Source organism: Onthophagus taurus, chromosome 7 (genome assembly GCF_036711975.1).
Source record: "Onthophagus taurus isolate NC chromosome 7, IU_Otau_3.0, whole genome shotgun sequence".
Classification (NCBI taxonomy): Eukaryota; Metazoa; Arthropoda; class Insecta; order Coleoptera; family Scarabaeidae; genus Onthophagus; species Onthophagus taurus.
The window spans coordinates 11,726,372-11,752,739 of NC_091972.1; the positions used below are offsets into that span (position 1 = coordinate 11,726,372).

The 26,368-nt window shown below is 32.2% G+C and overlaps 4 protein-coding genes across 6 annotated transcripts in view; 1 reads left to right on the top strand and 3 right to left on the bottom strand.

Annotated features, from left to right (window-relative positions):
- Positions 1-2,619: 2,619 nt before the first annotated feature.
- Positions 2,620-3,859, bottom strand: LOC111420972 (CLIP domain-containing serine protease HP8-like). The gene is made up of 4 exons (XM_023054074.2): positions 3,728-3,859; positions 3,389-3,674; positions 3,137-3,318; positions 2,620-3,082 (listed from the first exon to the last, which is right to left on the bottom strand). The coding sequence occupies exons 1-4, from the start codon at positions 3,774-3,776 to the stop codon at positions 2,658-2,660; spliced, it is 942 nt and encodes a 313-aa protein (XP_022909842.2). The 5' UTR covers positions 3,777-3,859; the 3' UTR covers positions 2,620-2,657.
- Positions 3,860-5,321: 1,462 nt separating this feature from the next.
- Positions 5,322-13,795, bottom strand: LOC111420884 (MYG1 protein C27H6.8). Its single transcript, XM_023053935.2, has 5 exons — positions 13,670-13,795; positions 13,431-13,590; positions 13,234-13,373; positions 5,925-6,494; positions 5,322-5,869 (listed from the first exon to the last, which is right to left on the bottom strand). The coding sequence occupies exons 1-5, from the start codon at positions 13,750-13,752 to the stop codon at positions 5,695-5,697; spliced, it is 1,128 nt and encodes a 375-aa protein (XP_022909703.2). The 5' UTR covers positions 13,753-13,795; the 3' UTR covers positions 5,322-5,694.
- A 168-nt stretch (positions 13,796-13,963) lies between these two features.
- LOC111420973 (chymotrypsin-2-like) lies at positions 13,964-16,825 on the top strand. The gene is made up of 4 exons (XM_023054075.2): positions 13,964-15,793; positions 15,850-15,930; positions 15,979-16,181; positions 16,232-16,825. Exons 1-4 carry the CDS (start codon positions 15,758-15,760, stop codon positions 16,782-16,784), a joined length of 873 nt encoding a protein of 290 aa, XP_022909843.1. The 5' UTR covers positions 13,964-15,757; the 3' UTR covers positions 16,785-16,825.
- Positions 16,826-16,835: 10 nt separating this feature from the next.
- The window catches only part of LOC111420880 (NADPH oxidase), a 30,314-nt gene continuing 20,781 nt past the window's right edge, over positions 16,836-26,368 (bottom strand). For 2 of the 3 annotated variants that reach the window (XM_023053931.2, XM_023053929.2), the window contains exons 5-15: positions 26,207-26,327; positions 25,789-26,150; positions 22,576-22,805; positions 22,323-22,511; positions 21,705-22,256; positions 21,201-21,657; positions 20,835-21,153; positions 17,960-18,055; positions 17,520-17,729; positions 17,262-17,465; positions 16,836-17,199 (exon numbers count right to left, since the gene is read on the bottom strand). In XM_023053931.2, the coding sequence (XP_022909699.2) occupies positions 17,002-17,199; positions 17,262-17,465; positions 17,520-17,729; positions 17,960-18,055; positions 20,835-21,153; positions 21,201-21,657; positions 21,705-22,256; positions 22,323-22,511; positions 22,576-22,805; positions 25,789-26,150; positions 26,207-26,327 (2,938 nt within the window). In that variant the 3' untranslated portion in view covers positions 16,836-17,001. The remainder of the gene's footprint in view (positions 17,200-17,261; positions 17,466-17,519; positions 17,730-17,959; positions 18,056-20,834; positions 21,154-21,200; positions 21,658-21,704; positions 22,257-22,322; positions 22,512-22,575; positions 22,806-25,788; positions 26,151-26,206; positions 26,328-26,368) is intronic. The other variant, XM_023053930.2, reaches the window with a different exon arrangement.

Below are 26,368 nucleotides of genomic sequence, written 5' to 3' on the forward strand. Positions count from 1 at the left end.
TTACCTTATCATTTTTTGTGTATTTTCCAGTATCTTCATAATGGCTATTATTTGATTGTGCTTTCTTCAATTTTTCTGATACATAGTGTAATTTGATCATCAATATTGCATTGTTACTCAAAGCATCGTGTTTCATTCATGAACCTGGTCAATGTCCAAATCGCTCTAACTCCGCCTGTGGCATAGCGGTGGATTGAGTAGCTCCCGTGTCACTGCCTTAATCTTAGAGGATCCCTATAACCTCACCTTTGTAGGTACTCTACAAAAGAACAAACGCGAAATCCCTCCTGAAGTGGTAAATCCTAAGAGCAGAGCCATAGGAACAAGCTTACTCTTAGAGAACCCCAACAGACTCACCATTATAGATACTCTAAAAAAGAACAAATGCGAAATCCTTCCCGAAATGGTAAATTCCAAGGAACAAGCGTGATTTGTTTTGATGGACTAAAAGTGGCTTCTTACAAGGCAAAAAGTTCAAAAGTGGTTTTGCTACTATCCTCTTGTCACGAAAAGCTTGTCATCGATCCAAGAAACCTCGGAAATTGCAAAATTCGAAAAAATAGTCAATTATTTTAAAAATTTATTACTCAAAAACTAAAAGCGATTTTTCAAAACAGCTTGTTGCATTAAAAAGAACATACTTTAATTAATAATTAGTGATATATCCACAAGGATCCTTCAAGAAATGAATTTTATAGCGAATTTTGAAAGTTATCGATGAAAATTGCAACATCGAAAATTTGATCAAAACTTCAAATATTATTGTCTCAAAAACTAAAGGTTATTTTTCAAAACGGGTTGGTTTATTGGAAAGAGGACACTTTTATTAACACTTTGGGAAATTTTCATACTCATATTCCAAGAAATGGATTTTATACGAATTTTTAAAACTTAATCGGCGGAAATTTCAATATTCGAAAAAATTGTCGATTATTTCAAAAATTTATTTCTCAAAAACTAAAAGAGATTTTTCAAAACGGCTTACTGCATTAAAAAGATGATACTTTAATTAATAATTGGTGATATTTCCACAAGGATCCTTCAAGAAATGAATTTTATAGCGAATTTTGAAAGTTATCGATGAAAATTGCAACATCGAAAATTTTTTGAAAACTTCAAATATTATTATCTCAAAAACTAAAGGTTATTTTTCAAAACGTGTTGGTTTATTGGAAAGAGGACACTCTTATTAACACTTTGGGAAATTTTCATACTCATATTCCAAGAAATGGATTTTATATGAATTTTTAAAACTTAATCGGCGGAAATTGCAAAATTCGAAAAAATTGTCGATTATTTCAAAAATGTATTTCTCAAAAACTAAAAGCGATTTTTCAAAACGGCTTATTGCATTAAAAAGAGGATACTTTAATTAATAATTGGTGATATATCCACAAGGATCCTTCAAGAAATGAATTTTATAGCGAATTTTGAAAGTTATCGATGAAAATTGCAACATCGAAAATTTTTTGAAAACTTCAAATATTATTATCTCAAAAACTAAAGGTTATTTTTCAAAACGGGTTGGTTTATTGGAAAGAGGACACTCTTATTAACACTTTGGGAAATTTTCATACTCGTATTCCAAGAAATGGATTTTATACGAATTTTTAAAACTTAATCGGCGGAAATTTCAAAATTCGAAGAAATTATCGATTATTTCAAAAATTTATTTCTCAAAAACTAAAAGCGATTTTTCAAAACGGCTTACTGAATTAAAAAGAGGATACTTTAATTTATAATTGGTGATATATCCATAAGGATCCTTCAAGAAATGAATTTTATAGCGAATTTTGAAAGTTATCGATGAAAAGTGCAATATCGAAAATTTTATTAAAACTTCAAATATTGTTATCTCAAAAACCAAAAGTTATTTTTCAAAACGTGTTGGTTCATTGGAAAGAGGGCACTCTTATTAACGTTTTGGGAAATTTTCATACTCATATTCCAAGAAATGGATTTTGTACGAATTTTTAAAACTTAATCGGTGGAAATTGCAAAATTCGAAAAATTGTCGATTATTTCAAAAATTTATTTCTCTATTTTTTATATCCGGCCAAAGCCAGATATTTGATAACTATCCGGTATCCGACCGGATTTTAAAAAATTGGCCGAATAGTTGCCGGATATCCGTTCCACCACTACTTTGGACCAAATGTGTCATCAAATGTCGTACAGCCGCAAGACTAAACGCCTTCGTGAGTATTCTATGGCATTCTGAACATTGTACTTGTGAATACATATGTCACTAATGTTGTGAAAAGAGTGTCAAAAACCGGTTTCAAGAAGGAAATATGCCATGCCAACACACTACAGCCTACTTTTAAAAAATTAATGCCCTCTAAGTCATTCTGAACTCTGCCGGTGGCATGAGGGTGAATCAAAGCAATTCAAAACGTTCGATTCAGATTGAGCTGTAAAAAGAAGGCAAATATTTCTATTTTTATAGGTTTCAGTGTTATAACATCATCCTCAGGGAACGAGTAATTGTTTGAAAAGTGTATGGTTGTTTTACTAACGCATTTCTTGAGGATGATTTTGGAACACCGAAACTGGAGAAACACTTTTGCAAACTTTTATATACGAGTGTTATGTTTAGTACTTTATTTATATAAAAAATGCAAGAAAATTAAGTATGATCCATTTTCTTTTTAAATTTATTGTTCCAAATGATCTAAAATCCAATTCATATAATGAGCAATATTTGTATAAATAGCCGGTTTATTTAAATCTCCACACTTCTTAGCTCCGAATGATACAACACCTATTGCAAAATATTTGGGAGGGCTATCGCCGTGACTTTCAACGTGCATTAACGGTCCTCCGGAATCGCCGCCACACGAATCTTTACCGCCTTCCCCGCCTGCGCACAACTGGCGAATTCCCGTCATTTCAAAATCTTTTTTATAAGCGGATTTACATGATCTCATCCTCAAAATTGGCACGCTAACATATAAAAGTTCATCGCTTGTGTTTGGATTATCAACATCGAACGTTCCCCAACCGGCCACTTCTCCCCATTGACCAATATAATCAGAATTTAATTGCTCTAATTGTGGCAAACAAATCGGTTGAACCCAAGCTAAAACAATTGTGTTCATAGCAAAATTAATTGTTGTTTATGTATGTGTCTTACGTGAAAGATTTGCTGGTTTATTAAGTTTAATTAAAGCTATATCATTCGCATATTTTGGATTATTATACATAAAATGAAAATTAATTTCAGCGGGCTGAAATTCTTGTACCTCTTCAGCGCATTCGCCATTTTCACAATCGATTGGTGTGCTTACTACGTGTTCTCCAAGTTGAATACTCGTTCTTTAATAATCAAAAATGTAATTAAAAAAATTATTTGGGTTGCTTTTTTAAACAGAAATAATTCAATTACAATTTGAATTTAACAGTGTGATTATCTTTTGGACAAACGATCGTTGGTAAATCAGTAACGCAATGGGCTGCCGTTCCAACGTACCATTCGTTTATTAAAAAACCGCCGCATCGATACAAAACCGCTTTTGTGCATCCGGGCATTGAATAACCAATTCTTGCTAACCAAGGATATTGTCCTAAACGAGCTTTTTCACCACCAATTATTCGATCTGCTTGTGAACTACCACAGTTTTTTGGAAGATTGGGATAGTTTTTGTGTAGTTCCAAATCGAAAAATGTCCAACCTTAAAAAATTTATAAAATTTTGGTTTAGTAAAATAATTAATTTATAACTTACAAGAATTAAATAAATCCATCACAAATAAAATCCATAGTAAGTTTTTCATGATTGGATTGGAACGAAAAACTGCTTCATTTGGTGGGATCGTTTTGATTGGGATAATTGAACAAATTTAATCGTACGAAAGAAACAATGGAGAATAATAAACGAACCCACGCAATTTTACATTACATTTCAGGCAGTTTATATGTTTTAAACAATTTTAATTTTCCAGTTGATTTCTTTGAGAAGATAAAGAAGAAATTGTTAATAATTTGTGTGCCTTCAATCGGATCCAATTACCATGGTAACTGTAAACCTGTTATTTACTAACGCAGAAAAAGCGTATGATATATTACGGATATATTTTTAATGTTTTGAAAATGTTGCAATTGTATCACGAAAATCTGCAATGCAATTTCCACAAAGATATTCTCTGTGCTAACGTTTAGAATCTTTCTAGTCGCAGTTTCCGGTTTTGGTATGGCAGAGCTTTTCATAGAATGTTTGGTTTTCTTTTACAATTCGTTTTCTTCCTCTGGTTATATTCCCATTTACATCCTTTGTTTTCGTTATCTTTGGTTCTACTGGTAAGCCAGTACATGTATTTTGGTCAAACGGATTCAACTACCATGGGCACCATTTGGAAAACTCAGTTTTGTACTGAAAAACAAAGAAATACCGAAAACAACCTTGACAAGGAAAATTACAGAAATACTTAGTAACCCAAAAAGCGATGGAACGAGCAATGCTAAGAGTCACTCTGAGAGACAAGATTCAAAATAGCAACATTCGCAGAAGAACAAAAAGATGTTATAAGTCGAGTCAAGCTGAAGTGGGAATGGGAACAGAAAAAAGGACACAAAGACTAACATTTTGAAAACCACGACCATCTAGAAGAGGTGCGGGAAGATCGCAAAAGAGGTGGAAAGAACAGAGAGACATCTGAAAGAGGCCTATGTCCAGCAGTGGTTGAATACAGGCTGAGGAAGATGATCCAATGATGTCAAAGTTATAGCTCATCATCAAACTTTCCGAGGTAGCGGGAATTTTACCAATTCAAACTTATCCGCATTACCCACCTGATGTAATGGATAAGATTTATAAAAATACGATACAAAATTATTTCTAAAATGTTTGTAACCTAGTTACCAAATTCATTTTAAACTGATATTTTTATTATAAAAAATCAAAATTTGAAGTAATCAATAAATTTTGAGATAAAATCCCAAGTATGGCAGATGAAGAAGAACCAACAGATGCAGAACAAGAGCCAGAACAAGAACAAGAAACTGAGGATGCAGAACCGACACAAGATGATACATCAGAGAATGCAGAACCGGCCAGACCTGCACAAGAACGACATTCAAAGTCTTTGTGGGGATTTATAAGTTGGTTGTCAAATCAATTTTCTAAATCAACATATAGAAGGGATATTATTTGCGCAACAGGATTGTTCTTGTTGGCTTTAGAAGTTTTCAGGGAGTTACAATGTATCGCTATTCCTTTAATGGTTTACATGCCATTTAGGAAAATGAGTAAAATTGTGGAATGCACTATGAACATAATTTGGTCATCATGTAGTTAATGAATGAAAAAAGAAAACAACGAATTTATTTTTAAGTCTATTAAAAGAAATATTACAACATGATTTTTTAAAAGTTTTTGAAACATCTTTATGTCTTAAAAAACTTTTATCAAATCATTTTAAGGTATAATTTAAATCTAAGCTTCTTTTTGAAAGTTTCAAATCTTTTTTTTTGTACGGTAATTTTTTTCGGCTAATTTAAAAAATTTTAGGTCAACCCAAAAAAAAAAAAATAATAAAAATTTTGTCTAAATTTCAATAAAAGTCTTAGATGTAAAGACGTTTCATTTTCTTTCGATTAAAAACTAAACAATCCTAAAAAAGCTACAATATTGTCTATTTGGTACTTAAATTAATTTGTTATTTATTTCAGATCTGTTTCGAATTGTCTTTGTTGCTAAATAGGATAGAATCCGGCTTTTATTGTAGCAATACCCATTTTTAACGCACCATCTTCCGTATTATTCCCACCTATAAATCCACTGGAATGAACAAAAATACACCCATCAATATTCGCTACTTTCGAAAGTTGTTCATCTCGTAATCCTCTCCAATCTAAATGTAAAAATAACCTAGAAAAGAAATTAATTAATTTTAAGGCTAAAAAGGGTGGAATAAGTAAAATACCTGCAAATAAAGCTATCTGGTGCAATGGGAATTGCTTGAATTCGCCACGATCCAGATGCATCCTCGAAAATAACAAACTTAATTTCGCCATCGATTCCCATTTCTTTTTCCAAAGCCAACAAGTGCATTTGCCAAGGGCACCTTCTTTCTAATTTTATAACTTCTCCACTAGTATGATAATTAAATCGGTTTAAAATTGCTGTTTTAACAATTTCCCGTCCTGGCCACCAAATTGTAGCTAACTCAACCACTTTTTCAATAAATTCTCTACCCGTTAAGGCCATTGCTTTTAAAAATAGTTCATCCGACTTTTCTTGTGATGTTGAATTCCATGCGGGATTTAATTTACTAACTCGCGCACTTAAATGAGTACTTATTTTATAAGGTGTAATGCCATCAACCAAAGGAACTCCATTATCTATTGCGTCTATTTCCTCAATAAACCCATCGTAGACACCCAAATAAAGACATTTTAAACATTCCGTTGTTGCAACAAAATCGATATTTTTAAAAATTTCGGATAAAATTTCCATACCATAATGTGCATAAATTAATCCGGCTGAACTCAATCTATAAATTTATGATAAAATATTAATTAACAGTGTCCAAACCTAATCCAAACATTGCAGATGATACGCTTAGAATATGGAAAGTTAGTTGTAAGATTTGGACCAACAAATGAAGAAACCACAAGAAGATAATACACCTTGGAAAATGTAAAGATTACTATTTAAATTGTGGAATTTTTAATGACGCTACAGGAAAGAAGAGAAATGGTCGCCAAAGGCTTGAATTACGCAATTGCTTCAAGAGGGTTCCGAAAAAGAAATCATCTGCGAAGTGGAAGCTATTTGCAGAATATTTGCGATAAAAGCAGAGGAAATTCGATAAAATGTAGCAAGAGTACTTAAATCAGCGAAGCCACCAAAATCAAACACGGAACCACGGTCGATCAGAGAAAAAATAGACATCATAGTCTTAGAGCAAACAAAAGGAATGCCACGGCGGTATGGACAACGAAGGAATACGACGACAAGATGACGAGCCTCTTAACCTCACCTATAAGAAAATCAACCCAACCCAACGGAGAAGATTATAAGAAAAATGAAAGAATTGGTGAAATCTACAGAAATTACAGCAAAACAACAGAGTTGTTATTGTTAGTGTCATAAATTCTCCTACTTACTAGTTGGCGAAGCCTTTGGCCAAGATTCTGTCTCCTACAAGTAAAACAAAATCATAAGTCAGAGATTGTATGCATTTTGTGAAATCAATCAAAACAATGAAGTTACATCCCTAAGGTAGTTTTGAAGTGAAACCTCCAGTTAGCAAAGTACCACTCAAAGATACTATGGATGGTCTTCGCCAGAACCTCAATCCGGAAGGTTTACTGAAGTACATTTCAGTGCTAGTGGAGTACTGCTTATCATCGACATATTTTAGCTGGAAGGGAGAATTCTACGATCAATACAAAGGGGCTCACTTTTGCCACTGGTAATCGCCAATCGTTTTCGAACTCGCTGGAATAATATATTGAATGCAATGTATTGAGTGATACTTCAATGCTGAATTCATTGCAAACATGGTTCTTTGTGCAAATACTGCGTCCATCGCGCAATTTTTATTGTCATTGTTCATTGCTTATTATTATTATAATTATTAATGCAAAATTCTGTTAACACCACTGTTTCAGAAATACAACTTTTTTGTTGAGTAGCAAGATTATTGGACTATTAGGTGTGCCAACAATAAAACATTCAGAGACAATATACAAGTGAGTGGCAACTACGTAGACTAGAAATCGTCACATTGAGATACGTTCTTTGACAGCTTTAATTCATATTTCACCTCTGATATAAGAATTACCATTGGTTGGTCTTCCTGTTCCAGAATGTTTGGTTTAGTTAGAGTTATTTTTTTATTCTTTTGTGCATGTTGAAACGATCATATTTATTATTGAAATTGTTTCTATCCATTTTCACCATGTAATCATTAAATAAAGTATATGTCGCAGGCAAATGGTCATTTCAGGTAAATAGATTTTGCCTAGTCAGATACTGTCTGCCTAGGTAAACAGTAGTTCGTTACAGTTTTATAATTAAACGTCTAGGCAAATACTGTTGGACAAGAGAAATAGTATCTGTCTAAGCTTGTTTTAGGCAAATACTATTTTTTTGGATACAACAATGCAATATATGCATAACAGTTTCATATACTTTTATTAAGTTTAATAAAAATACAAATAAACGATTTATTTCTTGAAGACTTAAATACTAAATACAAAAATTTACTTGTTTTGACAATTGTTGCTGGAATGGCATCTATTATTGCACATCATCTTATTTTTTTATACTGCACTGAAATTTCGAAGGCTGGCACTGGCATTTTGATATCCTTTGTCCAGAAAACAGTGACTGTGAAGTGCAGGCCTCTTCAAAAAATAAAGCATTCTTGGGGTTGGGTTGGTTTAAAGAGCTATTTGCCTGAAAATATTTTAGCCATATGCTATTTGCCTAGCAAAGTAGAATTTAGACTGAAATAAATGGAATAAAACTATTTGCCTGGACAGATAGTATCTGACTAGGAAAAAGCTATTTAACTGAAACAACCATTTAAAAACGATTTATACTGAGGTGACCAATTTATTTATTTATTTGTCTAAACCTGATTTCAGATCTTGCCCTTCTTTAGTAGACCGTCATATTCAAAACGGTAAAACATACAATCCAAATCTCATAAATAATTTCATGAAAATAAAACAAATCTCAGGTTGCTAAGACATTACAATGAAAAACGTTTGAAAAAAATTATTATGATCATATTTATGTTGTAATTATTTGAGTTTTGGCAGATTTTGTAATCCTTTTGTGGATTTCTATGTATTTCTTGTTGTCTTTGTGCATTTTCTTCTTTCCACCATCCAAGTTAGGATTTTGCAATCATCCATTTTTATTTTGCTCTCTACACCTGAGTCCTCTTCTTGCACTTCATGTATTACTCTTTTAAATACCTGTTACTGGTACTCTATTGTTTCAGTGCAATTTTTTTCTTGTTTGAATCTTTCAGATTCTCGGCAAATATGAGATAAGTAGTCGGCAGTAATGTGAGCTAAGACGGCAATTTTTCACGTTGTAGATTTCGCAGCTACTGCTTCTTGGATAGAATATAGCCGGAATGCTAAAGCTAAGGATGAGCAACTTTACGTCTCCCAAAATAAGAACCCTCAAAACACTACGCTGAACGGTTGAGCTCCAGGCTTAGTCCATCAGTTTCATTCGCCATGTCTCCGATTTTAACGCAGATTACCTAGTTGTTAATCCGTAACTTTTATAAAATGTCAGGAGTGACTTATACAGCGTTGCCAACCTATGCCACCAAATATTAGTAGGTATAGTAAGAAAACGGCAGATTTAAATAGTATGTTTCTGTAAGATAATTAACAATGAATACGACTACCGAGTTGGTTTGCACGTGCCACCAAGACTTTTGCGTTTTAATTTTATGTTTTTTATCCCAACAGTACGTTCCAATGCCTTTCAGTCCTCTGCTGAAGAATGGCAAGGTTCTTTCAGCATACTGTGTTGATCTCGTCGAGCGAGTTGTTATAAAAGCGCTAATTTGTTAATATGTTCGTGTTCCTTTAACCTTCGAGCGGGCGCGCTGTTATAAAATTTATCACAATCTTCGTTTTTTTAATATATTTCCTTATATAATGCATTTGAAACGATTTAACGCTAATGTATTCGTGTAACCATGTATTTTGAACATTACGATGAGAAAATAAAAAAAAAAAAACTATTGTCGTCGTTTTTATGGCAAAAAAAGGTGTAAAAGATAAGAAATTTACACATTAATTGCTGATTGATAAGGCCGTATTTATATTATGGGATGAATTTATGGTGTAAATGTATTATAAACACGTTTCGAGTCATATGTGAAAGTTTTCGGGTTGTTTGCAGACTTTAGAAAAATACAGGTCCGTAATGAAAGTTTTGTCGGAATCGGAATTTTTTGCTTCATCTTTTCAATATTTCAATCTTTTCAATTTTTTCGTTAGTTTGTATAAAAATTCAATATATTCAAAGGTTTTTTGCGTGTAAATAAGAGGTCTGTTGGGACCGGAAACTAAATTTTAAAACGCCATGAGGGTTTGTTTGCACAGGCCGTATTTATTTTTTACGAGTTATTTCCGATTAGTTTTTATGAGTAGGTAATTTGGAGGATTTCGGGGTATATTTAGAATACGGTTGTCAATGTATAAGTTTAGAGATCTACGTTATAGTCATTGTGTAAAGTGTCGTTGGAGCGAAAAGAAGTCTTTCTATTCAAAAGTTTTTCTGTTGAAAAAAATATTGAGTGTGTTAAAATATAATAGATAAATGATGGCAGCACAAGAAATATTATCTAAAAGTGACATTGAAAACAACATTCAAGGACTATTTGATAAACCGCAAAAAGAAGAAGAAGATAGTGAAGCCGGAAGTGATTTGAGTGATGAAGAAATTGAAGTAAATAATTTTGACAGCGCATCTGAAGAGGATAATTCTTCTGGAGAGGATGAAGAAAGCATTGAGACATGTATTGAAGATTTTTATGTTGGAAAAGACAATGTCAGCATGTGGAAAAGAACAAAATACGCAAAATCAAGTCGAACTAAAAATATTAACATAATAAAAGAAGTTTCAGGTCCTACTTGTGGTGTAAAAAATGTAAGTGAATTAGAACTATTTCAAAAAATTATCGATACTATAATGCTTGAAAATATCGTGGCACATACAAATACTTATATAGAATCTCTGAGATCAAATCGTGATTACACACGAAGCAGAGATATCAAAGATACCAACATAAACGAATTATTGGCTTATTTGGGTATACTTTTCTTAATAGGAATTAAAAAGTCACATTTTGCCAATGTAAAAGAAATTTGGAGCACCGATGGAACAGGTATTCAAATGGTTAGAGCAGTGATGAGCTACAAACGATTTTTGTTTTTAACTCGATCTCTCCGCTTTGATGATAAAGTTACAAGAATCGATAGGCGTAAAACTGACAAATTGGCAGCTATTCGGTGTTTCTTCGAGAAATTTCTAGAAAACAGCCAAGCTTGTTTCAAGTTAGGTGAATTCGTCACAATAGACGAAATGTTGCATCCTTTCCGAGGTAGATGTGCATGGATACAGTATATTCCAAGCAAACCCGCCAAATATGGGATAAAAATGTATGCACTTTGCGACGCGAAAACTTTTTATACGTACAACTTAGAAATTTATTGCGGCAAGCAACCAGATGGTCCGTATATGTTATCTAACAAACCGATGGATATTGTAAAGCGATTGGTAAAACCAATAGAAGATTCAAACAGAAACGTTACTATACCAGCGTAGCTCTAGCAGATTATTTACTACAGAAGAAATTAACACTGACTGGAACAATAAAAAAGAATAAACGAGAAATCCCATCAGCATTTTTACCAAATAAAACTCGCGTCGTTTCATCGACGTTATTTGGATTTCAAAAAAATAAAATGTTGACATCTTATGTTCCACGCAAAAATAAAGCCGTTATTTTACTTTCCACTATGCACGATGATGATAAAATTAATACAGCTACAAATAAACCAGATATAATCATAGATTATAATTCAACAAAAGGTGGAGTTGACACAGTGGATAAATTGTGTGCCACTTACACGGTAACTCGCATTACTAAAAGATGGCCATGTGTGATCTTTTTTAATTTGTTAAATATTGCTGGTATAAATGCGTACGTTTTATATTCGTTTTCACAAGCAAATGTGGCAAACTCTCGCAGAATTTTTTTAAAAAATCTATCATTTAGTTTGATGAAACCTCAGTTACAGTACAGATCAACCAATAAAACACTACCAGCCGATATAGCAATATTTTTAAGACATTACTCCCAACCCATAGTAGAAAAGGATAGTACCGAACAACCCTCAGCGAAACGTGGACATTGTCCTTCATGTATAAAACAGAAAATTCGCACAACAGCATCAATGAAATGTTCCAAATGTCTTTCATTCACTTGTAAGAAACATTCCGTGGTAGATATAATTTGTTTAGAATGTAAAAATGAATCGGATTCAAATTAAAACATAAAATATTTAACAAAATCGCAACAACCTTGATGTAAAATATAAATGCGTGAGTTTTTTAATAATTTATTTGTTTTTTAATATTTACTTATTATTTTATTTGTTTTTTTATTAGTTGTTAATGTTTTGATTTTTAAAAATGAATTCATTTCATTGATTTCATTTTATGTTACAGTTGTTTAATACATATTAAATACTTCTACTCTAGTAAAATGTGTGTTTTTTTAATAACCTAATACTTATTAATGCGAACCCGTTGTCATAAAATTTATAACACGCATCCGCTTTTGTTATAAAATCGAGCGCGCCCGCTTGAAAATTGATACGGACCTGTGTTATAAATTTTATACACAGCGCGCCCGCTCGTGTTACAAAATCGAGCGCGCCCGCTCGAAGGTTAAGATTAAGTTTGACCTTAGGTTTAGGTTTTGTTTAAATTATAGATACAGTATAATTGGGTTTGTCCCGTTCTGTATTCATCAATAAATAAATAAATAAAGTCGTAAATTGTTGTTTGATACAAGGACGGTAGAATCTAAGAAGATTGCTACATCCTAGGAACAGGTTTACAGCTCATTGGCCCTTTCGTGACGTCACGCATGGATAGGCAACTACTTTCACACTTTGATTTTATTCTTGTTTTGTAATATTGTTAGTTTGAGACTTAAGATTCATAATATATGCATCTCTTAAGACAGCTATAAACATTCTGTAAATATAAAATAAAGTAAATTTGTATTGGTGATTTTATGCCATTTTAAATTGGTAGTTCTGAAATGAAAATTTGACATGAAAATAATGTCAAATTAATTAAATTTCATTAAAAAAAAATGTTGCCACTAAATATGTAATTGATTATTAAAACTAATTTTAAATAAAATTTAACGTTAACAATGGAAGTTGAACTTGAAGTAACAGATCATGGAGAAATAGAACAGGAAGCTGATACTGATGCAATGGAGTCAAAAGGTGCAAAACATCCTGCTGATAAACACCACACAACAAATAGCAACACTGAAACGGAAGCAACAAATTGGAGCAATTGTTCATATCGCAATTTATTTACTAGCTTTATCATTGCAATATTTGGAATGATTATTGGTAAATTTATGTTATAAAGAAAGTATTATGATTTATTTTTGTATAAAATAAAACAATAAAGAATTATATTTAGAGGTGCTAAAAACTTACGTTATGGTTTTATTTTTAATCATTTCTGGATGTATTGTGGATAATGTGTGTTCAAAATCTCTTTGGTGATGATCAAACCTTTTTAATTTAGGGTCATAGATATGACCAACATCCACTACAATATCACAAGTACCCAAAACCTTATTAAGAAATACAAAAAATTAATTTAATAACCAAAACATTTTGTAGAAACTTACATTTGGATCTCTAGTTCGTATAATTTCAGCATCTTCATACTCAGGTAGTTGTTTTAACATAAAACAAGCCAGAGCTTCGTCGCAATGGAAAATACCATCGTGGGTACCGATTCTTTTTAAAACTCGAGGGCTTAAACTATCATTTGCCATCGTATTAAATCTTAAATTACAATTTAAATTTTTCTTTTAAATTAAGTAATGATTTTTTATACGAAGTTGATATTTAAAGTTGTTCTTACCCGTTCCATATATTTTCGACGAGTTTTGCGGGAATACTAAGCACGTTTTCCGAAAATGTTGCCATACGGACAAATTTGAACATAACCTCACTTTCACTGTTATCAATGAAAATTAACTTTGATTTGTGACAGATAGTTACCTTTTGTATCGACAATTTAGATTAATTAAATTTATTATTAAAATTGAACGTAATTACATTTAAATGATTTTATTGTATTTACTCTTTCATTGATTTATGTGTAGATTATAAAGCAAAAATATGTGATTATTTAAATTTTAATTAATCATTATTGCGACATCTAAACAAACTACAACTAACTACTATTAGTCATATTGGTTGCATACCAACTTTAAAAATTAAATTTGTTAAAACCCTAACAGAAAACCCTGCAAATTATCAATTACGTTTTTTTGATGTACTGGAAGACATTCGTGTTCCGAAGCAAGATAGATGTTAAGCGCTTGTATATGTAGATAGAGGCGTGCAAATGGTTGATCAAGGACAACCTAGGGTGATCTCTAGGTTAGGACACATCAACAAATCCTACCTCCTCGTCCACGTCGTGCACCCTAACGGAGGAGGATGAGGGCGAGTTTCCGGCGCCTTAAAACCGGAACAAATCGGCTAAGAAAGGGTAACCCCTACAGAAGTGTGTCTGGTACTACAGGTTGGGGGGTTAGACTATAGGTTAAAAACCCATAGCCTTCCGATAGGAAACGACTTAGGCAACTAAAAACGCCTAAAGAGTACTCGAGTCTAAAATACAGTGTGTTAATTAATTATCGTATGATGACGTCGGGTCATCATTGCAAGTATGCAATCAATATCACAGTATTGGCATTGTAATGCGCAAATCGCGATATTGGTTGCATACTTGCAATGATGACGTCGGGTACGATAATTAATTAACACATTGTAGACCAACGCAGGCTACCGAGAAGATCCAGAAAGAGAAGGCAGAGATCCCATGGATGGATGGGGAAAGAAACTGAAGGAGCTCAAGGCTCGGAGCGAGCTGAAGCACCATTAAAAGAAGAAATTATGTAGATAGATGTTCATATTAGATAATAGGTAATGTTATTTTGAAAAATAATCATGTCGTGTTAGTCGTTTGCACCATTTTTGCTATGATCCGCTACACAGGTTACTTTCATCTACTTCTGAACAGTGTAAAACATCATTCTTGGTTGTTACTTCCTAGACTTTGTACACCAGCACAAAAATCAAGAACTTTTCATCTATTTAAATCAATATCTGCATCTTAATCATCACATTCCTCCCGCAAATGAGTTCTACAATCATAACGGACTTAATATTAAAGTCGCAGCCGATTATTAAATTCCGTAGCCATACCATACGAGTGGAAGACGATTATGGGGGTCATTCCGAATGATTTTCACCATCTCACTATCTGAATATTGTGGTAACAAGTCAGCATTGACGTCTTTAGGTGTAGATTCGAAGGCTTTCATGGACGGTGAAATCAGAAATAAAAGCATAAAAGTGACAAAATCGCTTCCTACCACAAGGAGTTTCCTTTTCATCGAAGTTAAGACCATAAGGCATTTCCTAACTTCTCAAGATCTTTAGAAGAAGATGCTTTAAATGGTCTAAACACTATTCCTTAAACTCAACTTCTGCCTTGATTGGAAAAAATCACTCAATATCTCATATTTGAATTCATTTTAAACAATTTTATCGATATGATCAATATAGATTCAAAATAATAATTTTATTATGACCTGTAACTTGCAACAATTCATAATTAATATTTTGAATATGAATGAACCACCCGTAAAAATGTAATCATATTTTATGTATTTAGATTTTTTTACCATTGTTTACAGGAAGCGTGTATTTACTTATTGATTGTCATAAAAGCATCGTTAAGTTAACGAAGCTCGTTATGGACTATTATAAAAAAATATCTACATGCATTATCGCCTAGATTTGCATTATTATCACCGATTTTTCGGCTATAAATTAAACTTTTTAACATGTACCTATTCAGTGTCTAATAATCTTCACATTCAAAAAGACTTGTGTTTCCCCCAAATCCTCCAAAACGAAATAATTAAAACGAAAAATGTTTTTATTATACTTGATTTGTCTTCTTATTAAGGTAATTTTTGTTATTTTGTTGATTACAAAATTTATTTATAATTTTTTTTAATTTAGATTGGTCAAATTTGGTCAGAAGAAAATGTATCCGCGATTGTTGTTGATTTAAAAACGGATTCTTTACCTGATCCTTTCGAGGTACTTTAATTTATATTACTAATTTAACTTAAAAACATTAATTTTTAGATTGATTTTTCAAAATCGAATGAAATCGACTCTGATTTCAAAGGAAAAGATTTAAAAGTTATAGGAGGACTTGAAGCTTCTCGTAATTTATTCCCATTTCAATCAGCTTTATACCTAACTTTTAAGGACGGGACAACAAGTTTTTGTGGAGGATCGATTATTTCAACAAATTATATTTTAACAGCTGCACATTGCGTTTTGAAGTAATTATTCATTCTATTTTAATGATTTGATTGTTATATTTTCTTTGTAGCACATTTTCTCTCCTTGTTGTTGTTGGAACAACCGATCTTAATTCGAACGTTAACACCCAACAAAGAATATACGCTAAAAGATATGTTTATCATCATCAATATAACACCGAGACGTTATCTAACGATATAGCTCTTTTACTTCTTGCAAAACCGATCGATTTCAACGAAGCTGTTTTACCGATTAATTTACCAACAGTGGAAGACACGAAATATTCTTATGAAAATTTAAAAGTTACCGTAATAGGATGGGGCAAAACGAGAGATAATGGATCAATAGTACCAAGATTGCGATATTTAAACACTCAAGTTTTACCAAATTCAAATTGTAAATTCTATTTTCCTTCTGTTACATCCTCAAATATTTGTACAAATGGATATTTAAACGTTGGATCATGTCATGGTGATAGTGGCTCGCCTTTAATTTATGGAAATAAACAAATTGGGATAGTTTCGTTTGGTAGTAACACATGCAGTGCTGGATTTCCTTCTGTATATACAAGAGTTAGTTCTTATTTAGGTTGGATTAATCAATACGCCTCGTTTGATTATTAAAATTGGTTAAAAGATTTTGTTGAGAATACTTGTTAAATAAATTAATTGATCTAATATATTGTTTTTTTTTATTTTTTGAGAAATTATTTTACAAAAGATTAAATTTACAAAAAGCGAGCGAAACCCACATCGACCGAAAAATATTTACAATAAATACAAAAAACTACGAAGCAAAAATGCAAATGTACAATGCTTATTACTTTTTTATAATATTAAGTTAAAATACCTCTTTTCTAAAATTAAAACCGTACTCATCACACTTCATCCTTAAAATTCTCGCTAAATTTGGTTTTCCACAATAAAATACTGTTACTTTCCCCTTTTTTTGGGTTGAAAGTTGGTTGAAGATTTTATCCCAATTCGGACGACCAGCGTTCGTTCTCGTTTTCAAACCTGTTATTAAATCACGTTTTTCCTAAATTAAGAAATAAAAACATTTGAGAAAACCTTATTTATAATCATTCGAAATTGTTTTACTTTTTCGTGTAAAAGATCTAAAGCTAACTGCAAACCAACGGCTTTCATGTCATTTTTTTGCAAAGCACTCGTAATGTACATATGCATTTCCAAAAATCTTTCCATAGCTTCGCCAAGTTCGGCTTGTCCAATTTCAAGTTCGGATAATAAATTTACGAACCACTCGAAAGCTTTTTGTGTTCTATTAATCCAAAAGAAATCTACCTAAAACAAGACCTTAAATTAATTCAAATATTAAATCAGGTAAAGATGCATTACTTTCTTAAGATTCATAACACTTTGTGGTATCTCACTAGACCAACAATATTCGCATTTAGGACATTTGTGTCTCGCTTTTAAATATCGAATCATAATTGATCTTAAAATCGAAGCTGATGGTGTAACTCCGATGCCAGTTGCTATAAGCACAGCGTGTTGAGCTCTGAATATATGACTGGATGGAGCTCCGTATGGACCATCTAATAAAATCTACAAGAAATTATATTATAGTTTCTTAATATTATAATGTTATAATAAATCGTGCATAAATAAAAATAATGTTTTTTTTAATGGCACATGATTTTGGTGTCTTAAAAAAAATAGAAATGATCAAAACGACATGAAACGAAAATGTGGTTTTAAAAACACATTTAAGACGACGAAAAGAACGAAAAGTCATCATGCTCATGATCCTCATGCAAAAACGTTGATGGTGTCACCTCTGTTCCGTTTCCCAACGGTAATTCATTTTTGATGAACTCCAAACACAAGAGGTCTTCGCTGCTCTCATTTGGACTTGGTCTTTCACTAATTGGCTAATAATTTTAATAATTATTTAATTAACATTTCTAATTAATTGTAATATTAGTTAGTATTATAAAATTCTGTATAGTTTGATTATAATCGTCGAAATTTGACTTTTATTAGCTTAATTCAACTTCTTCTAATATTCAGAACAAAGTTTGCTACAACTTTTATACTAAAACTATTTTTCTAAAACGTTCCGAATCACGTCAACAACAAAATGAAATTCCAAGATTTCTTCTAATATTCAACTTTTGAATTTCTCTCGATATTTATGCGTTTTGAGAGCAAAACAGTAAAACAGCAATATTGTTCAGAATAAAGGTTGCTACAACTTTTATACTAAAACTATTTTTCTAAAACGTTCCGAATAACGTCAACAACAAAATGAAATTCCAAGATTTCTTCTAATATTCAACTTTCGAATTTTTCTCGTTATTTATGCACTTGAGAGCAAAAGTGTAAAAGAGCAATATTGTTCAGAACAAAGTTTGCTACCACTTTTATACTAAAACTATTTTTCTAAAACGTTCCGAATCACGTCAACAACAAAATGAAATTCCAAGATTTCTTCTAATATTGAAATTTTGAATTTTTCTAGATATTTATGCATTTGATAGCAAAAGTATAAAAGAGCAATATTGTTCAGAATAAAGGTTGCTACAACTTTTATACTAAAACTATTTTTCTAAAACGTTCCGAATAACGTCAACAACAAAATGAAATTCCAAGATTTCTTCTAATATTCAACTTTCGAATTTTTCTCGTTATTTATGCACATGAGAGCAAAAGTGTAAAACAGCAATATTGTTCAAAACAAAGTTTGCTACAACTTTTATACTAAAACTATTTTTCTAAAACGTTCCGAATCACGTCAACAACAAAATGAAATTCCAAGATTTCTTCTAATATTCAACTTTTGAATTTCTCTCGATATTTATGCGTTTTGAGAGCAAAACAGTGAAACAGCAATATTGTTCAGAACAAAGTTTGCTACAACTTTTATACTAAAACTTTTTTTCTAAAACGTTCCGAATCAAGTCCTCTACCAACAACAAAATGAAATTCCAAGATTTCTTCTAATATTCAAATATTGAATTTTTCTAGATATTTATGCATTTGATAGCAAAAGTGTAAAAGAGCAATATTGTTCAGAATAAAGGTTGCTACAACTTTTATACTAAAACTATTTTTCTAAAACGTTCCGAATAACGTCAACAACAAAATGAAATTTCAAGATTTCTTCTAATATTCAACTTTCGAATTTTTCTCGTTATTTATGCACTTGAGAGCAAAAGTGTAAAAGAGCAATATTGTTCAGAAGAAAGTTTGCTACAACTTTTATACTAAAACTATTTTTCTAAAACGTTCCGAATCACGTCAACAACAAAATGAAATTCCAACATTTCTTCTAATAGTAAACTTTTGAATTTCTCTCGATATTTATGCGTTTTGAGAGCAAAACAGTAAAACAGCAATATTGTTCAGAACAAAGTTTGCTACAACTTTTATACTAAAACTTTTTTTCTAAAACGTTCCGAATCACGTCCTCTACCAACAACAAAATGAAATTCCAAGATTTTTCTAATATTCAAATTTTGAATTTTTCTAGATATTTATGCATTTGAGAGCAAAAGTGTAAAAGAGCAATATTGTTCAGAATAAAGTTTCTTACAACTTTTATACCAAAAGTTTTTTCCTAAAACGCTCTGAATCCCGTCCTCTACCAACAACAAAATGAAAATCCAAAATTTCTTCTAATTTTTACCTTTTCGAAACTTTCGCGATATCTATGTATCTGATCGTGAGAGCAAAAGTGTAAAAGAGCAATATTGTTCAGAATAAAGTTTGCTACAACTTTTATAGTAAAAGTTTTTTCGTAAAACGTTCCGAATCCTGTGCTCTACCAACAACAAGACGAAAAATTGCGATTTCATCGTCTGTTCGAATTTTTCTCGATATTTATGCATTAGAGAGCAAAAGTGTAACAGAGCAATATTGTTCAAAATGAAGTTTGCTACAACTTTTATACTAAAACTTTTTTTCTAAAACGTTCCGAATCACGTCCTCTACCAAGAACTACATGATATTCCAAGATTTCTTCTAATTTTTACCTTTTCGAATTTACCTCGATATTTGTGCATTTGAGAGCAAAAGTGTAAAAGAGCAATATTGTTCAGAATAAAGTTTGCTACAACTTTTATACTAAAAGTTTTTTCGTAAAACGTTCCGAATCCTGTGCTCTACCAACAACAAGACGAAAAATTGCGATTTCATCGTCTGTTCGAATTTTCCTCGATATTTATGCATTAGAGAGCAAAAGTGTAAAAGAGCAATATTGTTCAGAATAAAGTTTGCTACAACTTTTATACTAAAACTTTTTTTCTAAAACATTCCGAATCCCGTGCTCTACCAACAATAAGATGTAATACTACGATTTCATTATCTATTCGAATTTTTCTCAATATTTAGGCATCTCAGAGCAAAACTATAAAAGGCAGTATAAAATTAAAAGTTATGTATCGTTTTTTTGGCTCTATTGGAAAATGTTTTAGAAATCTATACTTATAACTTCAGTACGAAGGCTTCAATATTTGAGAATTTTTTTTATTTGATGCTATTTTTCCCTTTAAAATTAAAATTATATGAAAACTCGCTTTGGCCACCTTAAATCGAAAATATCCATATTAAATTTTATAAAAATAATCGTCAAATTTCGCGAATAATCATCAAAACTCATATTTGATTCAAATTTAAATAAAATGTATAAAATTAGTAATACATTTTTACCTCAAGTGGTTTTCCAATAGGGTAATCAATTGGTTTTAAACAACCCTGTTCGTTTCCATGACTTTTTCCTTCTTCCATAGTTTTTTCAGGACATTTCGAAATTATCAATGAGGACGAGGAATCCCTTTCTTCACAATGTTCCAAACTCGGAGTTTTAAAAGCGATTATCGTCGGTTTGTTACGCATATAACGGAAACTTTGAGCCAACGATTTATTTTGCAAGGTCGTGTAAGCCAAACCTAACGTTCTTAATCGAGCTTTTTTCATTTGACATTCATCAAAGCTTTTTTCCGATTCAGAACGCATGTATTCTTTTAAGCTGGAAAAAGGAAATTTTTTATTTTGAAAATGTTTTGAAATACTTACAATAAAAGTCGTTCCTTTTTCTTAGCCTTTGTTTGCATATCAGGCATCGAAAGAGATTTTTCTAAAACTTTATTTCCGAAGATTCTAGAAAATTTTTGATCCGGACTTATTTTCGATGAAGAATAATTTAAATCGGCTTTACTGCAAGATGCTTTTGAGTGTAGGTCACTTTCCGAGATTGAGTTTTTCTTTTTCGGATCTAATTGGAACCCATCGTGACTAAATCCAACCAATTGAACCGGTCTATTTGGTTCTTTATTTGAAAATGTTCTCGAAATCGTTGCTTGAATCTTTTTAATCGGACTTTGATGTTCTTTTTCGACTCTACTTAGGCATGGTTTTTTCTCTTCCGTTATAATCATCTCACCGTTATGAAGTTTATCTTGTTCTTTTTGAAAATATTGATACAGCTTTGACGTCCATTGACCCAAAACTCTTATGTGTAACCAAATATAATCTTGAAAAAAATTATTAATTTTAAAATTATTAAATTTTGAATGTTACCTTCTTGTTCCGGTGCACTACTGATTGTGAAAGGATGCCATTCGTATTTAGCAATAGTGGGAATATTAACAAAAACGAAATCGCCCGGATGATAATCGAAATGTAAAGGTCTTTTGATAACTAAATGGATGACTTGAGATGCTAAGACTATTCCCGAACTAATATAAGTTTTCCCCCTTTCGCTTTTCATGATTTGGAACCGATATGCTCTTTCGATGAGATATAAAATTCCGGGGATAATAAACCACTTCCAGAAATTTGGACAATGTAAAATTAATAAAATCCAAAACGGGATATATAAAATGTGGGTCCAGTAAAAAACTTCAAACGATCCTCGTTTTCTAACGAAGGGTTGCGAACAAATAAACATAACACACAAAATTAACATCAAAATAACTCCGGTTACGTAAGCACATCCATCGACCAATCCAAATTTACTTATAAAAAAACTTCCCATCGTATAATTACGTACACAATTATCAATTGTATCATACTCTGTATGGTTACAATTACTTTTGATTAATAATTCATTTGTAATTTCAACTCCGGTTGCTGAAACAAAAATTAATCTTGTATTAATATATTTATATGCAATAATAATTTATTATAAACACTTACGTAAGAACCAAAAATGCATTACAGTATGAATTACGCTATAAACAAAAATTAAGGTCCCAGTTAATTTGTGAAAGTAAATGTGATTGTCTAAAGGTAAAATTTCACCAAAACCTCTTGTCCTCAAGAAAGTTATGCAATGTCTTAACATAAGTACGAGAACAAACATACAATTAAAATTTAAACATTGTCCTAAAAATGAAAATAATTTATTATAAAGATTTCTTTTTGTGGTTTAAAATAATTTAAAACGTACCGCAAGCTCTTGCAATAATAATACAAATGTGAGCGTTCATTAAACTATACTCAACTACCCTACTTATAAACAAAGATACGTTAATAAATATATAACAACCTAAAAATATAATATAAACGTAGTTATTTTTAAAGTAAGGTTTCGTCAATTGGTAAGGTACGCAATTTCGACATCTTTCCGATAAAGTTGCTGGTGGTTTTGGTTTTGGTGGTACCAACCATCTATCTATACTAAAAGAAAAATGATAATTTGGATTTAATTTAGATTATAAATGATTTTATAATATCATACAATTTTTCGCATCAACAAAGATAAAAATTATTATTAACTATTATGTTGTAATAGAATAAAACTTGATCATAAAGGTTTTAATTCAGAGAACGATATACATTCCAAGCCAGATTTTTCTGCTAGAATCAGCTCCTAGAATTGTAGATGATTGAAAAACGGAACTGAAATAACGTTATAGGATACAAGACAGGAAGTTAAGAATTGACATCCGCGAAGATGGTGGAGTCAATTGGCAACGATCTCCAATGTGAACAAACAATTTTAACAAGTAAGCATTATCACGTAATATAGCAATACACCGGCAGCATCAGTGGTCTTAATAAGAACGAAAGATGGATTAGTTCTATGTAAATTATTGACTGTATAACGAAATAACTAAGAGAAGCTGTTATCGCCGATTAAAAATCGACAATATTAGCAAATAGATCTGGAACTTAAAGATATGGTCACGGCCTTAAGTATTGTTCATGATATAACTAATAATTTCAACCAAACCCAAGAGAACGAAGTCTACCCTGCTTGAACTTTATGGTAGAAATAATCTCGGCCTACTTTGAAGACCTTGGCCGCCCGAAATATTGTCCGAGGTACTTTGGGAGATCATTTCTTATATCTCGAAAATGTTGGATGTCCTAAATATTGATCGTGATACTTGAGGCGACCGAGGTCTTCGAAGTCGGCCAAGATTATGTCTACCATTAAACTTCAAACAGTGTAGACTTCATGGGTTGGGTTGGATTGGGTTGTGATTATTTCTTATATCACGACCAATACTTGAAGCGGCTGACATCTTTGCCTGCTTGAAGTTTATGGTAGAAATAATCTCGGCAGACTTCGAAGACGTCGGCCGCCCCAAGTGGTACTGTTCGTGATATAAGTAATAATTTCAACCCAACCCAAATCAACCCAACCCAACCAATTCTACCCAGCTGGAACACTTCAAGCAGAGTGCACTTGGATAAGTTGGGTTGGGTTGTATTCGGTTGGGTTGGGTTGGGTTGAGATTATTTCTTATATCATGAATAACACTTGGAACTGCCGACGTCTTCGAAGTCGGCCATGATTATCTCTGCCTTAAACTTCAAGCAGGGTAGACTTAGTTTCACATTTCACATTTCGAATCCAGAATGATATCATTAGCAAACTTGCAAAACTACAAATTCATCAAATTTTCACATTTTTGTATTTTTCTCGATATTTACGCAGATGAGAGCAATAGTAAAAGAGAGTAATATTGTTAAGAATAAAATTTGACACAACTTTTGTTACCATTAGCAACTTGTAAAACTTCAAACTACACTTCAAACAGTGTAGATTTCATGGGTTGGGTTGGATTGGGTTGTGATTATTTCTTATATCACGACCAATACTTGAAGCGGCTGACGTCTTTGCCTGCTTGAAGTTTATGGTAGAAATAATCTCGGCCGACTTCGAAGACGTCGGCCGCCCCAAGTGGTACTGTTCGTGATATAAGTAATAATTTCAACCTAACCCAAATCAACCCAACCCAACCAATTCTACAAAGCTGGAACACTTCAAGCAGAGTGCACTTGGATAAGTTGGGTTGGGTTGTATTCGGTTGGGTTGGGTTGAGATTATTTCTTATATCATGAATAATACTTGGAACTGCCGACGTCTTCGAAGTCGGCCATGATTATCTCTGCCTTAAACTTCAAGCAGGGTAGACTTACTTTCACATTTCGAATCCAGAATGATACCATTAGCAAACTCGCAAAACTACAAATTCATCAAATTTTCACATTTTTGTATTTTTCTCGATATTTACGCAGATGAGAGCAATAGTAAAAGAGAGTAATATTGTTAAGAATAAAATTTGCCACAACTTTTGTTACCATTAGCAACTTGTAAAACTACGAATTCATCAGCTTCGATAATTTCACCAGAATATTACAGAATCTGAAGTGTTGACTGTCACTTAGGTATTTATACCTGTATGCAAGAAGCTCTTGTTAAAGACTTTAACCTTTCCAATATTATGGGGTCACTGAAGTTCCTAATCGTAATGTAAAATGATATGTCACAAAAGAAGTCTGTTGGAGGCTATAAGTCATAAAGTTTATTAGTATTTTAGATCATTTTGCTAGAGATTTAGTATAGAAAGAATCATTGAATTCCGAGTAACGGGGAATTATTGAGTTGAGGACAAAGGAAAAATGCTTTTCAATACAGATTTAATGGGATTTTTTCAAATAGGTGTTCTTTTAAATGCTGGTTGTGCTAAGAAGCCGGGTGGCAGAGGTACCTCGATATCTGTATACAGGAAGTTCGAGGAGGCATTTTGGCAAAAATAGTATCGGTATGTAGGTATACAGCAAATACAAAGAAACACAAAATTGCAAAATCCGTTATAAAAGCAGTTTCAGGCATAAACATAGGCAACGAAATTCGATGCGAAGGTTTCCCTTTACAAGCGATTCCTTACCAAACATCGATTCTGTGGTGGATAACTCCAGGGAAACATGTTCTTATATCTAAAATGAGAAAATCCAGCTCAAGTAGATTATTTTTCTTAGCTACTGCACCTGTAGAATTGAATTGTAGAATATCAAAGTACAAATAATGCTAATGATATGGGTGAACACGACAACGTAAAAGTATTTGGATAAAATTGTTGCACAGCAAGAGCGAGATTTATATCAATAGATGAGAGATAGCGTAATTTTTCTCTTCATGAAAAACATGACTTTTTGCTTGATGAAGACTTTGACTGATGTGGCTATTTTGGATTATGTATCAGCCTAAGAAATACCAAGAACTAATAAATCAGACTGCGTAACAAGAATCAATTTGAAAGTACATACAATGATGAGTGGACTTTCCGAAGAAGATCTTGGAATGTTTAGAAATTTTTAGTATTTTGTTGAAAAATTAAATATTGAATCAAAATTTTTTTCTGCAAACCTTATTGATAGATTTTCTAATAATCCATCGTGTTTTTCCAATTGATTTTTTAAATTTTCATAAGTAATCGCTCCTCTCCCATGAGGATCCGCATCTTCAAACATAGCACAAGTTAAATCATCAATTTGTTCCTCGCTAAATTGCATCCCGTTTTCTTCCATACAAGCTTTCATGACGTGGTGCAACTCTTTATGTTGAATGAGCCCGTCTCCATCTAAATCGTAAACTTTAAATAAAAATTTTATTTTATCTTCCGGAGATTTCCCGGCAAATTGATGCACGGCATCTAAAAATTCTTGTAGAGATATTGAACCGGAATTATCTCGATCGAAAATCTGAAAAACTCTTTCAGTAAAGAATGGCTAAAAAGTTAAGAAATAAAGTTATTTTGTTGTGGGGTGTTGATGTGTTTTTGTACGTTTTTTGAGGTGACGATTTTTTTGAAATCCTCCCTTCTGATTTCTTTTTCATCGCCCACGGTATCCTTGAAAACCTTTTCTAACTGTTCCAGGCTACCTTTATCAAAACCGGTTCTTGGTCTGAAAGGATACCGCGAAAGATAATTGGGGACAATAAAACC

Bases quoted from the DNA above. Each gene is read 5' to 3' on its own strand.
- LOC111420972 (XM_023054074.2), bottom strand. From the start codon at position 3,776: ATGAAAAACTTACTATGGATTTTATTTGTGATGGATTTATTTAATTCT. The intron at 3,319-3,388 runs GTAATTGAATTA...TGATTATTAAAG, and splicing joins CACACTGTTAAATTCAAATT to AACGAGTATTCAACTTGGAG. The intron at 3,083-3,136 runs GTAAGACACATA...CAATTGTTTTAG, and splicing joins TAAACCAGCAAATCTTTCAC to CTTGGGTTCAACCGATTTGT.
- LOC111420884 (XM_023053935.2), bottom strand. From the start codon at position 13,752: ATGTTCAAATTTGTCCGTATGGCAACATTTTCGGAAAACGTGCTTAGT. The intron at 13,374-13,430 runs GTAAGTTTCTAC...TTTCTTAATAAG, and splicing joins TACGAACTAGAGATCCAAAT to GTTTTGGGTACTTGTGATAT. The intron at 6,495-13,233 runs GTAAGTTTTTAG...ATAAATTTATAG, and splicing joins ATTAAAAATAAAACCATAAC to ATTGAGTTCAGCCGGATTAA.
- LOC111420973 (XM_023054075.2), top strand. From the start codon at position 15,758: ATGTTTTTATTATACTTGATTTGTCTTCTTATTAAG. The intron at 15,931-15,978 runs GTACTTTAATTT...ATTAATTTTTAG, and splicing joins CTTTACCTGATCCTTTCGAG to ATTGATTTTTCAAAATCGAA. The intron at 16,182-16,231 runs GTAATTATTCAT...TTTTCTTTGTAG, and splicing joins GCTGCACATTGCGTTTTGAA to CACATTTTCTCTCCTTGTTG.